The 17,911-nt window shown below is 35.7% G+C and overlaps 2 protein-coding genes across 2 annotated transcripts in view; one reads left to right on the top strand and one right to left on the bottom strand.

Annotated features, from left to right (window-relative positions):
- LOC147845203 (uncharacterized) overlaps positions 1–14,244 on the top strand; it is a 449,333-nt gene extending 435,089 nt beyond the window's left edge. Inside the window, exon 5 of the mRNA XM_087250354.2 lies at positions 10,968–14,244. Coding sequence (XP_087106480.2) covers positions 10,968–11,973 — 1,006 coding nt within the window. The 3' untranslated portion in view covers positions 11,974–14,244. The remainder of the gene's footprint in view (positions 1–10,967) is intronic.
- LOC137487288 (uncharacterized) overlaps positions 1–17,911 on the bottom strand; it is a 372,332-nt gene that overhangs the window by 131,453 nt on the left and 222,968 nt on the right. The window lies entirely within an intron of this gene.

The following is a 17,911-nucleotide window of genomic DNA, read 5'->3' as shown; positions in this document are numbered from 1 at the left end:
AAGCTTTTGAATAAAAAAAAAAAATCCTTAAAAACTTACTACATTTTGGATCTTTAAAATATAAAGTGACCAAAAACAGAGATGAAAGAGAAAACATTACAGAATAGTGTAAAAGAATACCTCTGATCAATACTATTATGTTTTTAGGAATAACATTAACAATTGTGTAAAACTCTTTAGAATGACAAAAAAAAAACCAAACAAACATGTTTTAAGCAAAAGTTTTTGTAATCAAGAATGTCACCATGGCTATTCTTCCTATCCAATAAAGAAAAAAAATCCTAAAATAAAGACTTATTTCGATATAAAATAAAATGACTGTTCCATAAACAAGTTTTATGAGAACTGAAATTGTGCTTGTCTCAGCACAATATGACCTGCTGGTGAACAAAGACCAAATTTAAGGTTTATTTGGGCTGGAAGTGGGTTATCATTATTTCACTGCTATCAGAGTCAGAGATAATTCTATACATTTATATTTTGTGTTCTCTAGATTTCTCATGTGAAATTAAAATTCATGCAAAAGATTTTTTTATAAGATCTTATATCACTGATGGATTTATGTTATTCATTTAAATAAATGTGTATAATAATAATAGTGTTATAATAATGATAATACCTTTATTTATTTGTAATATTATTATAATTAAAATGACCGACAACTTTGCGAGCCTTGACCAATGCATTTACCAAGCCGCTGTCAGCAAGACTCACTGTGACACTTCTCTGCAGCATGTGAGCGACACAGTTTATATGAACACATGAACTGTAGCTGACAGGAGTTAAAGGGCCATGAAACCCCCTCGTTTCAGCAGGGTGTTTTTACACCTCTACTTTGGAAAAAGTCAGAAAAGTGGGGGTGTCCAGGAGTGTAGGAGGAACTAAAGTGAGATGGTGTGGGAGTGTCTATTTGGGCACGCGTGAGTTTCAGTCAAAATACACACACAGGAGAAAGTGATGGTGTTTAACCTACATGGACATCTGTAGTGGAATTATTTGCCAAATTATTAAATGGTGGACTTTAACTGCAGTTTGGCTCTTTCATTCAGGGAATTCATTCATGCCCCTCGCGACAAACGAGATATTTGATTCGAGGATCTGCTCTAAGCGTGTATTTTTCATGCAATGTTTGATACCGCACGGCGAATGAGAGAAAAAAACCTCCGTATTTCCCGGAAACTTAGATGCACACGGCAGGTAGCGTCAGAAAGCCGCGTGTGTTATTCCGGTCACAAAATGCGGTTAAAAACCCTACACGAGGTTAAAGTTTGGTTGTGGTCCTAACATGTTACGGTGCAATAGTTAACTTAGTTCGATACGAACACACTGAAAAAACAAAGAGCACTGGTCGCTCACTTACCAAATCTGTAGAGACAGGACAATCACCAGCAACTAGAGCTGCGTCTTTATTAAGAGAATACTACAAGCGAATCCGGATCTCAGCGTTTGCAGATGAGAACAGCACTCAGGTAAACAATAATCCTCCTTAGACACGCAAGTTATTGTTGTCTAGCATCGCGTACACTGTTAATCCACACGTGAGTCTGAGCTCTCACAGAGAGAAAAAGAAACTTAACGGCAGCAAACTATAAAAGCAACACTTCACGCTTGTTTTGCCAACACAACGTGGCGTCTATGTCGTGTAAACACAGTAATAAATATTAATGAAGTTGCACAATAGAGCGCGCTGATTGGTTTGAACCAAGCCTTACTCATGCATTAATAATGCATCACACTGTAAGACGTAATAAGACACACTCTGGCACAGACGCCCAGTCTGCACGCTGGAATACAACGCTATTATGTCATGACCGTGACGTAGCTTCAAAAATTCGTTTCAAACAGGAAGTACGAATTTGCTTGAAATAACGCAAAAACAACCAATTTACACTTTTTAGTGAAATATAGGTGCCTTAATAGTGTTTTCAGCAGTGTGGGACACATATATGACTGTCAACAGCTCAAAAAATGTGTTTTGGTGTTTCGTGACCCTTTAAAGCTGTGAATGAAGACATGCAATCGTTAAAAGAAATTGTAACCTTTACTCTTACCAACCTAATTAAAGGCAAAGAAAAAGGGGGTAAATTGTTTTTTTACAATTGAGAGAGATAGTGATGGTCTGACAAATACAAAACATGGTATTTTGCCAAATGGTACAGCCAGCAAAAAGGTGTGAACTATGACAAGATTTTTTCTCCAACTTCTAACATGACTAGTATAAGAGTGTTAATGCAAAAGCTGTGCAAAAATATCTGATTGTTCACCATTCATTAATTTTCTTTTCGGCTTAATCTCTATTAATCTGGGGTCACCACAGCGGAATGAGCCGCCAACTTATCCAGGACATGTTTTACACAGCAAAGGCCCTTACAGCTGCAACCCATCCCTGGGAAACATCCACTCACACACACAAACACACTCGCACTAGAGTCAATTTGAGCTTTTACCCAATTCACCTATACCACACGTCTTTGGACTTGGAGAAACCGGAGCAAACACATGCGAACACATTGAGAACATGCAAACTCCACACAGAAATGCCAACCGACCCAGCCGAGGCTCAAACCAGTGACCTTTTTGCTGTGAGGTGAACATGCTATCCATGGGCCACCGCATTGCCCCTGATTGCTCACCTGATGGATGTAAAAGCAGCATATTTATATGCACCAATAGAATGTGACATTTTTTATAGAAACGCCAGAAGGTTATGAGTAGGCCCACATAAAATCTGTGTGCACAGAAATCCGCAGAATTTTAGCCCATCATTGAGTCTATTTATTTACTTGTATAAATGTGTGTACATTTATTTATTTTTTCAGTTTTTTATATTAATTTCAGTAATATTATTAACTAATATGAAAATGTTTATTTAATTTCTCTACAATACAGTGTGTAAAGTAATATTTTCTGTCTTTTAGTAGAGATATTATAGAAGAGACTTGCTTTGTTTACCAAACAGGTGGATCTAGATAGATTTGCTTTGTAAAAAGCTTTTAATTAAGATACTCCCAAAATAAAACCACATAAATCCGCAGTTTTTATTTATTTATTTATTTTTTATACTAAATTCTCAGAAGAAAAAGCAAAAAAGGTCAAGATTCTGTTTGGCCCTAGTTATGAGGTAAAATCTGAAAGAAAAGAGAAACCGGTGTGTAAATTGAAAATAATCACTTTATGGACTCAAGCAGTCAGGCAGGAACTAAAACAAAATGTTAATTACTTGGGTGAAGACATTTTTGCCCCATGTATTCTTTAGTATATCTTCATTTGCATTCAGCAGAAGAAACTCAAACAGGTTTGGAACTGGTAGAGATGAGTAAATGACAGAATTGTAATTTTTGTGAACTACCCCTTTAATGCTTCTTTAAGGTAAAGTTAAATATGATTCCAGAAGATAAAGAATGACAAGAAACAGACACTAAGAGACAACAATTCATATATAAAAAACTCAGGAAGTTGTAGAAATAGGAAAGACCCTAATCACAAGGATGAGATTTAGTTATGTGTTCTAGACATGCAAGTCGTCATAAAGTGAATTAAAAAGGTTTTTCAAAATTATCTTTAAAATGTTTTGATCAACTTCAAATACTAAATATGTCTGTGTGTGTGAGAGAGAGCTGATATAGTGTAAAGCGAAAACGAGGGAGAAATTTATCAATAAGTCATGACTCATGACAGTAGCAAAAAAAAAGCTGAACAAAATGACTTTTATTTTGGCGGGGTGCTGTGACGTCATAAGGCGGCGCCGCTTTTGCGCTTTATTTCAACAGGAGAAAGGTTTGTTTTCAAGCTTTTACACTTATATAAACCGATTACAGTTTAGGGTTTTTTCATCCGATGCTAAATTATGTACCTGCTGTTGACAATATTATTTTAACCCTTTATACAACGTTACTATTTTACATAACGTAGACTAATCATGTTCTGTACACTTTTCGCTATTCAGCGCACTCAAACGACCACTCCTCCGTCATTGAAAGCCAGATAAGCATGATTGTGTGTTCATTCTCTGGGGGAATACCTATTGCACAATCCGAATCTTGATTGATGTCTTTTGGACCAGTAGTTTTTGAGAAAAGATGGGAAAAGTACCGCCTTCGCATGTGTACGGAAGATGATAGGTACGGTGTTCCATACATGACTAAAATAGTGTTCCGTACAGGGCGAATAACTTTAATTTTCGGCAAAAATGGGCTTTGTTTGAAGTTTTATTAAAATCTCATGTCAGAATATACCATTATTGTGTTTAACTTGAAGTTAATGATATATTAAATAACCCTTTTATGAAAGTTTTAAATGAAATAGCTTCAAAATCATTTACTTTTTATATCATGTTTATTTTATTACAGCATGACAATTTAAAATATTAAAACATTAAATTCATGCACATTGAAGCTAACTTGACTGACCTTTTATGAATATAAACATCATTACTGCAAAAGGAGGATCCAAACTGCGTTTGCAGCCTGTCTCTCAGGCGGAGAGTTGCGACATGCGGTATTTACCCACAATAGATGTTTAAACATCCCCATTTCAAAGCATTTATTCAACAAAAGATCATTTATTTAACAATTTGTGATAACATAATATTCACTTCATAAAGACTGTAATACCATGTGATGCATAAATTAAATGCAAAAGCATATTGTCGGGGCTTTAAATGTCTCCCCTCCCAGGCGACACTCGCACTTTAAGCTTGCCCACTTTCTATTTTCAAGCGCATTAGGTGGACGTAGCAAACTTACTGATTTTACTCGGAAACATATTGTAGGAATGTCTCTGTTGTGGTTGGGGCTGAAAAAGTGAGAATTAAAGATTACACAGATATATAGCTTGCCTACGACCCATAAGTATTTATTCAGAGATTAAAGTTAAAAGGTCATCTGTACGGAGCATCGTTGTGTACGGAATATGGTTAGTCTACGTGAGAGGTAAAGTTGGTTTTATATTCACACATTCTGACTTCCACTTAATATAATTTCCTAAAAGTATTATTTGCAAACTCTAAATAGTGAAATCATATTAGCAGCAAATGACTATCAAAGTACAACAGTGTTCACTGTCAAATAAACAGTGTTAATGTTGTTTTCAAGCCACACTTGCATCGAATATTCAAAGTAACTTGGTAAATAATATACAGACTTCTAAATGAACGAGTGTGTAAATATAAAACTAACTTTATGGTTTATATTACCTATATTGTTTGAATAAAGCAACAGAAAAGTGTGTAATAAGTGTCTTAATGATGAAGGTTTACTTGATTCAATAGCGTAATATCACTCCATTCTAAGTATACATCGCTATATATAATAAACGGAGTACTACTTTTAATCAGCTCATTGTTTCTTGCTCGGACTCACTCTTTTACTTGATTTCTTTTTAATTACTCTCATATAAAGAAACTGTTGTAGCAAGTGTTGAAGATAAGTTATTTTTGTTTCTGTTCATTGTTTTATTCATTTTAAACAGGAAGTGTCCGAACACAGAGAAAAACTCCTGCTGAAGCGACTGATCTTCACACTGTTATAAAGATGGCGTTTATTAAAGAGGAGAGTGAAGATGTGGAGATTGAAGAAACATTCACAGTCAAACAGGAAGATCTGCAGGAACAAACAGGTTAATTTTCATTCTCAAAGACCAACTCAGTCATTTGATCCTCATTCAGATATATTTTAATAATAAAAATACTAAATTAATCCATCTTGTAGCCCTGAGTGTGCTGCCTAGTTCTCCTAAATGCACATAACACTCATTAAAAGATAGTAACAAGTTTCTTTTGTTACTTGTTCTCATGTCTTTTGTCATTCTTTTATGTATTATTAGTCTCCCATTTTCTCTACCTTCTTAAGGTTATTGCTTTTCTTGTTCTACTGTTTGTAAAGAGTTCTTGAGAGCACAGGCGCTATATAAAATTAATTAAAAATATTAAATTAAAGTTTAACTGAGCTGTCGATATTTGACCTACAGTATTCTCATAGAAGATATCTGCTATTACGGTGATAGTGTTGGCTTAGTAATTTCCATTTGCATGTCACTTTGATCACAATTCCCTTTTTCCCCTCAACTTCTTTATGGGTTTAAACTTGTTTCTAGTAGTTGTTACTAGTTCTTACAGATTTTATCTGAGTTAGAACACACAAGACTCACACATGAACATTTACTCAAAGGAGAAGAACCACCAAAATGCCTTTATTGCAACAGAAACCAAACAGTTAAACATATTCTTGTGGAATGCCCCATTTTTAATGTTATTAGACAACAATATTTATCTGGAGAGACTTTAAAGGAAATATTTTTAAACGTGAATCCATCTAAAGTTGGAGAATTTTTATCAAAAGGAAATCCTAAAAAACGGTTTTAGATTTTTTTCTTATATAATATCATTATTATTACTATTTATATGTTTTACCTTGTACATTATTTATTGCTGTTGATGACTTTTAATTGTTAGAATATTTTTACTTGATCTATTTTCCTTTTGCCATGACATAGCCATAGACGCTGAAATTGCAATAAAATTAAAACTCTCTCTCTCTCTCTCTCTCTCTCTGAGTTAGAACTAAATTAATGTTATAAAAACTAATTACCAGGGCTATTGTGTTTAAACAGGGTTTATGCGGGGTTGTAAATTACAAAATCAAAATTTTAGGCCTTAAAGTCTTAAATTTACTGAAATGTTGTATTGTAGGTCTTAAATCTTTTTTAAACAAGTCTTCATTTTCCTTTGTTCATGTTTTGCTGCTCAATCTGGTCAAACCCCATACAATCACCAACAATCCATCTCAATAAAACAGTAAAATTTTTATTCAAAAAGGTCATTTTAACTCTATTTATCATAATGCTTTAATTGTTTTCCTTACAATAACATATGTTTAAACGTGCTCCATGTATTTACTGCTGAGGACAGACTGTTGTGCATATTTTTTTTTTTAAATTTTTTAAAAACTTTTAATGCACTTGTTAATTGTTTTTTTGTTTTTTTTAAAGAAAATTTATGTTGGAAAAAAGTGAAGTAGAGCTTGCTTGTTTTTACACAATATTTAAGATCTTTTGCTAAGAAATATCTAAAATATTAAATGTTTTTATTATTCATTTATTATTGTATAATTAAATGTATAAAATTATTATTATTTATTTTTTGATAGGGAAAATAAAATCCTTTCTATCTGGGCCATTTGAAAAAATCTTTAGCCCTTTATGAGTCTAAAATTTCATAATGGTCTTAAAAATGTCTTAATGTCTTAAATTTAACTTGGTGAAACCTGCAGAAACTCTGGTTTAAAGTATGTCAGAAAACGTGGATGCCCCCAATATTAAATATGCTGAATGAAATGGACACTAAAATAATTAATTATTATAAAACATTGTACAGTATTCTAAACTATATGATGTTGCTGTGGGATGACATGAGACAAAACAAACACATTATAGTGGAACAATAACGTTTAGCATTGCACTGACTACAACTGGCCAACAAACTAGTCTAAAAATGACTTTTGCTGTTTAAGAAATGGATTACAGCATGCTGATGATACGCAAACATTTGAGCGTAAAGTTTGTCAGTATTGACCAAATTCTTCACGTACCAGCAGGCACCGCCATTGAAATCTTTTTGCTTGAGACTTTTTTTTTTAAAAGATGAATTTTTAGATCCTAAAAACCGTGTCATGCTGCTTAGGCAAGGGACAGTTTACAAGGTATACCTCGGTTTGAGAAAAGTCAAGGTTTTAAAACCGCCAATATTTTCTGCTGTATTGTTCCTACAGTATATACTTTTTAAAAAATTTTTATTTTAAGTTTTTTAGGACAACAGTATCTCCAGGAGAAAATGTATCCAAATTATGAGGTTTTAAATTGTAAATAAATCTGTATTTTTAAAACAAATGAAGACAGCAGTTGTCAATTATTCATTTGAATGATTTTGCCAGACATGTTTACTGCTCCAAGATATTGTAAAAGTTTCTCCAATGAAAATATTTTGTTCAAAGGGAAAAAGTACAGTTCAACCATGATATTTTTATTCAAGCTTATCATACCGTCAGAATCTTATACTGGCCCATGCCTAATGCTGCTTGATGTTGCAAAGTCATATTTTCTTATTTTATTGTTTTTTGTATGTATAGTCATGAACACATTTGTTTGTGGAGCAAGTTTATTAATCCTGGTCATTTCTACAATAGGCAATTGAAGTTCTAAAACAATAGCATATGAGTTCAGGGCCCTGTTTCAGAAAGGAGGTCAAGTGAAAACTCAGAGTATTTTAATCCTGAAATGAGAGAAAGTCTGGGTTATCATTTCAAAATGGCAGGTTTGTCAAACTTGAGAAAGCAGGGTAAGCTAGTTTCTGAAAGAGATCTAACTTTAACTGCGAGTCAGTTACCGTGGTAACTTACTCTGTGAACCTACCTGGTCAGTAGCAGGTTTTATTCTCTAAACTCGTGAGTTTTTGTCAGTCTCCTTTCCTTTTTCTCGCTTAGCCTTACGTTTCCAGCCACCTATTATTAAGTGCATTTTGGATGGGCTATGAGCATAAAAAAATTGGTTGATGGAAATGTCATGATGCACATAACTTTTGAAATATTGGCATAAAAAACATGCGCATAACTGAGTAGGATAAACTTTTTATTTTATAAGAAAAGATAAACTTACGTAAACTACGCAAGCACCTTTACTGAACAAATTCCAGTTTGTGCATTAAAAAAGGTTGGTTATAAGAGATTATATGATGATACAAATGTGTGTGAATGCACAAACCAGCAGGCTGAGCACACTGCAGAGCGTCTAAAATGTTGTTTTGGTCATTCTAAAACACCTGAACCATTTCAGTATTCATGCTATTGTATTATTAATGATCTCCAGAGCGTCTGGAGTGTGTCAAGAGTGTCTGTTCTCTGCATCTCATGGCTTCAAACGCCACCACATGTTCATTGTCCTCTGAGGGGAAAGTCATTTATTAAATAAGCAAAAGATTCATGTAACTTCTTCTACCGTAATAAATTCTGTTTTTACTGTTGATACTTGGAACCAGTTAATCAGGAAGTGACGATTTTGTTCTCTTTTATTCATTGGATGGAAACGCTGATTTATTTGTGTATTTTTCATGCAATATTCCAGTTTTGCAAATAAATTTAGTTCTCATTTTTGGATGGAAACACAGCTATTACCAACATTTCAGTCTCACAAAGAACAGTACGTCACGTATGCGAATGGCTTGGCCTTTAATGAATAATTAGCTTAACATTACAGACCTTCGACAGGGACATGTACTGTATCTATGAAAGCCTTCTCACATTCTTCGGTCCATGGAATCGGATTCTTTATGGCTTTAGCCATGTCTTCTAAAGACATTCCTCTCAGACTTCCCTCACATAAATTGGGACCCAACTTCATTGGACCATTTCCCATTATCAAGGTGCTCAGTCTAGTGTTGGTTCAACTCAAATTAAGTCTAAGTTTAAAAACATTCATCCAGTCTTTTTTTAAGGTGTCTAAGATCAAACCCATGCTTCTCTCCCCACTGCACCCCATAACCTCTGCTCCTCTGCCTCCCAGACTGGTTGAGGGTGCACTCACATACACAGTGCACTGGCCCCTGCATGTGAGGAGGAGAGGTAGAGAGGTTATCAGTATCGGGTTGACTGGAAAGGTTATGGTCCACAGGAAAGATGTTGGATTCCGGCTCTGGATATTCTGGACCGCTCTCTCATTGATCAGTTTCATTAGTTCCATAGTGAGTCTTAAGGGAATGCAAGGGGCCGTTCTTGAGAGAGGGGGTACTGTCACCGCTCACCCGACTGGGTTTTTACTTTGATTTTTGCTTTTTCCGGTTCTCACTCCTTAATAAACCCTTGTTGTTTTTCTGCATTTGATTCAGTTTTTTTTTGTTTTTTGTTTTTTTTTACTTATGACACAAGAATTTTCTTTCTCATTTGTGTTTACATGTCTTTAAATTTTGGCATGATGTCTAGCTTTTGAGGCTCTTTTGGTCTACTTCAGACAGGTCCTATTTAGGTAATTTCTTGATTGAGAACGTGTGGTAGTTATCAGGTCTGGGTGTGGCTAGAGAACTTGAACCCGGTGTGATAAATAAAGTTATGTTTAATGGGGAAAAACATTTTCACACAAGTCTGTGTAGTTCAGTGTTTTGTCCTCCTTTTAAGAATAAAATTCTTTATTTAAAAACTGCACAATGCATTTAGTTATGTTATCTTTGTCTAATATTTACATTTGTTTGATGATCTGAAACAGTTAAGTGTTAGTATTCTGCATTGCATTCGTTACATGCAGATTACTAAACCAGAGAACATTTGTCATCTAAAGGTGCAGGTTTAAGGCTTTATGCAGATGTTATGCAGATATGTCTCATGTCTGTGGGGCAAATATTCTCAGAGATTCAGCTGCTTTTTTTTTGACAGGTTTACCAGTCAGGCACAGAATGAAAAAGCATTCCCTATCTGCTTTACAAGTTTTACAAAAACATGTTGTTTTGTGTGATGACGAATATTACAAATAGAAACTGGCCATTTACAGCTTTCAAATTTATGTCTCATCAGTATGACCAAAATGCTCTGGGATTAATCATATAAGTATCTGCTTAAATGTGTTTGTGTGTAATGGACACTAGGAGGTTAATATGACAAGATCAATCTAAATATTATCTGCTGTTTTTACATTTAATGTGCATCAAAATTAAAGTTTTCACTTCCTTTTCACTGAGAGTTTTAATGATTTACTAAAAGCTGAACTTTTTTTTTTATTATTATTTCAGACCTATTTAAAGAGTATGAGAGGAGTAAAGAGGAGGAACATCATGTCAAAATTGAAGACAAAACTCATTTAGAGACTGATGATATTTTAAAAATGAGAGACAAGCGTTGTTTTACCTGCAATCAGTGTGGGAAGAGTTTGGCAAACAAAAGCAAACTAAAGATCCACATGAGGGTCCACAATAGGGAGAAACTATTCACATGCACTCAGTGTGGGAAGAATTTCAACCAATCATCACACCTTAATCAACACATGAGGATCCACACTGGAGAGAAACCATTCACATGCACCCAGTGTGGGAAGAGTTTCAGCTACTCAGCAAACCTTAATCAACACATGAGGATCCACACTGGAGAGAAACCATTCACATGCACCCAGTGTGGGAAGAGTTTCAGCAACTCAGCAAACCTTAATCAACACATGAGGATTCACACTGGAGAGAAACCATTCACATGTACTCAGTGTGGGAAGAGTTTCAGCCAATCATCATACCTTAATCAACACATGAGGATCCACACTGGAGAGAAACCATTCACATGCAGTCAGTGTGGAAAGAGTTTCAGCCAATCACCATACCTTAATCAACACATGAGGATCCACACTGGAGAGAAACCATTCACATGCAGTCAGTGTGGGAAGAGTTTCAGCCAATCATCATCCCTTTATCTACACATGAGGATACACACTGGAGAGAAACCATTCACATGTACTCAGTGTGGTAAGAGTTTCAGCAAATCATCAAACCTTAATATACACATGAGGAACCACACTGGAGAGAAACCATTCACATGCCTTCAGTGTGGGAAGAGTTTTAGCCAATCAACATCCCTTAATCTACACATGAGGATACACACTGGAGAGAAACCATTCACATGTACTCAGTGTGGTAAGAGTTTCAGCCAATCATCAAACCCTAATATACACATGAGGAACCACATTGGAGAGAAACCATTCACATGCACTCAGTGTGAGAAGAGTTTTAGCCAATCAACATCCCTTAATCGACAAATGATGATCCACACTGGAGAGAAAGAGTTTATGTGCTTGAAGTGTGAGAATACTTTTATTACAGCTGCAGAATTGAAACGCCACCAGAGGGTTCACACTGGAGAAAAACCGTACAAGTGTTCACAGTGCAGTAAGAGGTTTGCTCACTCAGGAACCCTGAAAACACATGAGAGGATTCACACTGGAGAGAAACTGTAGACATGATCAGTGTGTACAAAGTTTCACTTAATCAGGGCAGCTTAAGAAACACATGGGATGGTTTCTGGTAAGGCGCCGACACATGTAGCAGCATAGAAAGAGCGCTTCCATACACACTGGTATTAATCCTCCTTTTTACATCATATATAATAACCTAAACCATATTTAAATGACATGGAGGAGGGACAAAAACAAAAAGGCTAGGACAAAACAATCAGTTAATCCTGAAAAAAATGAGAAATCAACAGATGAAAAATCCAAGACGGACGGGATAGCTGATAGCCTGTCACCTATCATTGCAGCAATATTTACAGACATCAAAGCTTTCCAGAAGAATATTAAATCTGATTTAACCGCCTTCCAAGATTCTCTCGCAAAAGATGTGAAAATGGAATTAAGTAACTGTAAACAAGAAGTCAATCAACAACTGGATGACCTTATCACGGACCTAAATGCAACGACAGAAAAGGTCAACGAAGTGGAGCAGCGAGTTGGAGAATTTTGGAGGAGAACATTGCAGAGATGAAAGAAATGCTCAATCAATCCATTCAAATACAAGAAAATTTAAAAGAGAAACTGTGAGATATAGAAAAACGCTCCCGTAGAAATAATAATCAGATTTTTGGAATCCCGGAAGGAAGCATTCTGAATGAAAAGGGAATTAAGTTCTAAACACCACCGCCGGCAAGACTTAAAATCTTTTTGGAAAACAAAGGACCTGGTCCTCCGCTTTGCATGGAGAAAAAAAGTAATACACTGAAATAAAAAAAGAGTTTTCTTTGACCAAGACTACCCACCTGAGATCCAACAGAAAAGACGGGCTTTTGCTCCGAAAAGAAAAATTCTGAATGAAAAGGGGATTAAGTTCCAAACACCGAATCTTTCTGGAAAGCAGGGCGGTCATGTACAATTTGATGACGGAGGCATCAAGAGAAAGTCTGAAAGAAAAAGGACTGATAAACAGCGAAGAAGAAACTATTATAGGAATCCCTGGGAAAGAGAAACAAAGACCTTGGCAAAAGGTTGGAGTGACATGGAAGAAAAGTAAGGAAAAACATCAAGCGAAGATCCGGGAAAAACTATGTGAATTTCAAAGGGACAACACTAGCTTTGTTTGGAAGAAGGGTAAAACCTGGTAGATCCTAACAAAGAACTCTGAGAGACTGGTAAAACTTCTTGACTTGATTCACCGATAATGGACCAAGGTTATAATAGTTTTGGATTTTTCATTAGTTTTAGTTTCTATTTAGTTTTGACTTTTTATTTTTAAATTCAGTTAGTTTTAATTAGTTTTAGAGGCAGATTTCTTAGTTTTTATTAGTTTCTATATTTTAAAAAATGTCTTTTTATTAGTTTCAGTATTAGTTTCAGTTTTTTTTTTTAAATGAGGATATTTGTTAGATGCAAAATTCAAAATCAACAGTATAAATATTGTATAATAAAAACTCAGCCACACATTTTTTAAAACATGTATTAAAAGAAGATGAACACTATCATCCACCACAACCATCTACCCATCCTCAAGTTAGACACCCAGTAGTGATGGACAGGGCCGGATAAAACTATAGGCATTATGGGCACAGGCCCAGGGGCCCGTCCGCACTTAGATTTTGCCTACTTTTCATCACCAAAAAGACAAGTGGGAATTATTGATAAGTGTGTGTATTATGGAGGACTCCGACTCCTAGAACTGGATTGGAGAGGTGTTATCCAAATCATGTGCAGTATAAGTTTGTAGAAGTTATACATTAAAATACCCTAAATATACATTTTAATACTGCTTCAGTGAACTTGAACAAGTACATTAAAATCCATTAATTTCCCCTAGTTGTATTAGTATTTTTTTCTTTCAAATTAAATGCTTTAAAAATAAGTTAAATCTTTGTAGAATAGAAATATATGTACTGTATATCAATTATTTAAAAAATGTGGGCAATACATTATAGATAATTTTTTTATCAAATATTATATTAATCTTATTTTTTAATTCAACTATAGGGTGCGGCTATAGTGGGCCTTCAAGACATTGTGCCCAATGGGCTCTGAATTATTAATCCGGGCCTGCTGATGGGTAATTCAGATTTTTAACGTGGATGTTAGGACTCAACATTATGTAGTCAGCAATAGTAATTTAAGTCAATTAAAATGATCAGAAAAGTCTTTCAGTAAAGTTTTGCAACCCAACTGAATCATGATTCACTCATTTAAATTCCATTATGATTGTCTGCTATGAAATAAACTTGCGTTTTTTCACCAGATCCTCTCATTTAAGCCTTAGTTTACCCGTGCTTCAGTTCTTCCAGTTCAGTTCAGTGGTTCAGATCAGTCACACAGCAGGCTGAGGGCTGTACTGTTTTTGTTTGGTTCACTGAATCACGCATGCGCAGTATTAACGGTTCACCGCTTCTCAATGTAAAGTTGCTGTTCTAATAACTGAATGAGAGTATATATTGGCTTATTTAGAGTCAGAGGGGTAGTAGACTTGTTATAAAGTAAGTAGTTGGTGGATAAGTTCTTACTGGAGACGCGAATCGTTTCAAATGATTTAGTTCGATTTAGTGAACTAGTTCAACTGGTTCAGTTAGAAGATCCGGTTAAAAAGATTTGTTCGCGATCGCGATACAGAAATAAAACCCATTATTGGGCATAAACGTGTTAAAGTAATACTTTTAAGTATCTTTATTTAATGCTGTCGCCGTGATGCTGTCATGTCCACTCATTGCTTTTGTCGCGGGAGCAACAGCGAGGATGACTGGAGGAGAGCCGGCTCGATCTGGCCAATGGCAGCAGGAGACACTGAGGTGCGGAAGGATCAAACACAAACACCTGCAGCGCGGAATATATTTACTTCTAAAAGGCTTACAGTAAGATTATGTATTAAATACATTTACAAACACGAAAACGAGGTTTTTGCTATCATTTTAGTTCGTTTCAGTTAGTTTTGTATCTACACAACACAGTTTCAGTTAGTTCTAGTTTTTAAAAGAACTAGTTTTTAATTTTATTACAGTTAACGACAATTATTTTACATTTTAGTTTTAATTTTTCGTTTTCGTTAACTATAATAACCTTGTAATGGACATTTAAATAGTTTAAAGGAAGAATGGTATTTAAACAGACTGACCAACGACACAAGATGAACAATTAAAGCACACCAAGACTCAAGCCATTGAGTAACATACTGGTAGGAAGACATAAAAGGATTCAAATTTATACACTTAAAATCCCTTGCTATAATTAGTATAAATATTAAATTTGAAAACCTAGCCAGAAATACAAGAATATTCCCAGACATGGGAGCTGAATATATTCGTTAACATTTTTTGTGCAATAGGCACAGCAAGGAGAGGCCCTTTAGAGAAGGAAGACTTTCCCCTCACGTTAAGAAGTTATTTAAGACTTTAAGGGTTGAAGACCGTTTTCGTTATTTTTTGTATGTGTTAAAGATTTTCTTGTTTGTGTTTTTCATGTTCCGGTCACAGTGATCTTCGCAATAACATCTGATTATAGTATATGCAAAAACAGAAATATAGAGTAATTACTTTCAATATTAATGGGTTAGTAAATCCGATTAAAAGAAGCAAACTCAAGGCTAAAATAAAAAGAGAAAAGCAACAGATAATCTTCTGGCAAGAGAAACATCTTTCTGATACAGAACATAAGAAATTGGAAAAAAATGGGATTTAAGGTTTTCTTTTTATTTTATTATCTTTCTCATATAATAATGGTCGTAAATAAGGAGTAATGACATTAATCTTAAATAAAATCTAATTTCAGTTAATTTCTGAAATTACTGATAAAAAAGGATGAAGGAACTATCGACCAAAAAGTTGCGTTAGTTAATATATTTAGACCTCCTGAAAAAGACAAAGCATTTCTCAAAAAAAAAAAAAAGTATTATAGCTAAGGAGGTGTCAGGTATGTTGATCTGTGGGGGAGACTGGAATGTACAACTTCAGCCTAAATTGGACTCGTCCTCTAATAAGCAAATTAGTCAGAAAACTAAACAAATAAAATATCTGATGAAAGAATTAGGCTTAATAGATGTTTGGAGAGACATTTACCCTCTTAAAAAATAATGTACTTTCTTTTCTACCGCCCACATGTATCATTCTAGAATTTATCTTTTTACTTTAGGTCTGATCAACATAAAATAAAAGACTGTAAAATAGGAACAAAGGACATCTCAGACCAAGCAGGAGCTTATTTAACAGTGTACCTGGACAATAAAGCCAAAAAGACATTTTGGCGATTTAACCCTTATCATTTGGATGATTTAACATGTGTAGAATATGTTAAAAAAGAGCTATTAGAATATTTAAAACAATGATAATGGAGAGGGGTCACCTAGTATCCTATAGGACGCAGCTAAAGCTGTTATGCGAGGTAAACATAATGTAGGGATCAAGGAAAATAAACTGAATTACATGAATAATCTAAATATACAACTTAAAGAATTAGTTACTAAATATGTAATGTAATGTAATGTGTATTTATATAGCGCATTTATTGTGTATGGCCACACACCCAAAGCGCTTCACAATCATGAGGGGGGGTCTCTCCACACCACCACCAGTGTGCAGCATCCACTTGGATGATGCGACAGCAGCCACAGGACAACGGCGCCAGTGAGCTCACCACACACCAGCTATTGGTGGAGTGGAGAGACAGTGATAGAGCCAATTTGGTGGAAGGGGATGATTGGGAGGCCATGATTCAATGACTGTAAAAAATATGGACGACGCGACAGCCCCTTTTCCCATTGAACGCCTTGAGGGCAAAACGCCTGTTTGACGGGCACAAACTGTCGCAAAAGACTGCTGAAATTGGAGCCTGGACATGCACAGAAGGACTGTCTGATGCTGCGTTCACACCAGACGCGGAACACGCGTCAAACGCGAGTGATTTACATGTTAAGTCAATGCATACGCGCGAATACACATCCTGCGGCACGATACGCGTGAATGTCACGGCGCGAATGATGAGAATTGCATGGCGCGAATGGCGTGGCACGAATTGAGTGTTTTGAGCGTTTGACGTGAATCACTCGAGTTCGAAAATCTGAACTTCAGCGGGCATTCGCGCCGCGTTAACCAATCAGGAGCTTGCTCTTGTGGGGGCGTGATTGTAACGTATCACCTGTTGTCGGTGTCCCAGGGGAAATCCCCCAGCAGACACCGACAAGAAGTTCATCAAACTGGGCTGGGCTCAGTCAGAAGCACCGCTGAAAACCTCCATCAGCCAGGTTCAGTTTCTGGAGGAGTCTATGAGCTTAAAGAGCTGGATGCACCTCTGAAAGTATGTAGTGGACTCAGACACAGCACTAAACGTATTGATGCTGTTTATCATCCTTCATTAAGCACATAAACACTGTTATTTTCTTCATAAAATCCATGTTAGCCCTTTAGATATGAAGCTAGAGTCACGGGGCAGACTGAAGCCCTGCCCTTCACACGTATCTGTGTCTGTTCTGAAGTGAATTTGACACGCAAATGAAGCAAGTAACCTCAAATGTTCACGCGGCCATTTAAGCGCGATTTATCCGCACGTTCCGTGTCTGGTGTGAACACAGCATGATGGAGCCAGAGGAGGAGCCGCGAAAATGAGCGAAATCGAGCTTCCAACCAAACGCTTTATGTAAAATCAACCACGCCCCCCGAACTGCTCATTTGACTGCAGGTAACTGCACTATAACAGTCATTTGACTGCCGGTAACTGCACTATAACAAAGGCTAGCTGATGTAAATAGAAGCACTTACATTTAAAAACACAGAATAATATGCAGTTTAAAAATGCTGTGATGTAAGCTGTTAAACTTTAATAAAAGCAATACATGCTGGACTGCAGAAATAAATGATCTTTTATACACTAGCTTGAACATGAGCACAAATAATATATTCTCTTATAACAGGGTTGTTGGTATTTGTTATCTTCATAG

This window comes from Danio rerio, chromosome 4 (assembly GCF_052040795.2).
Source record: "Danio rerio strain M-AB ecotype USA chromosome 4, GRCz13ab, whole genome shotgun sequence".
NCBI lineage: Eukaryota > Metazoa > Chordata > Actinopteri > Cypriniformes > Danionidae > Danio > Danio rerio.
Note: the sequence above shows the minus strand (reverse complement) of the source record. Positions and strands in the feature narration are given on the sequence as shown.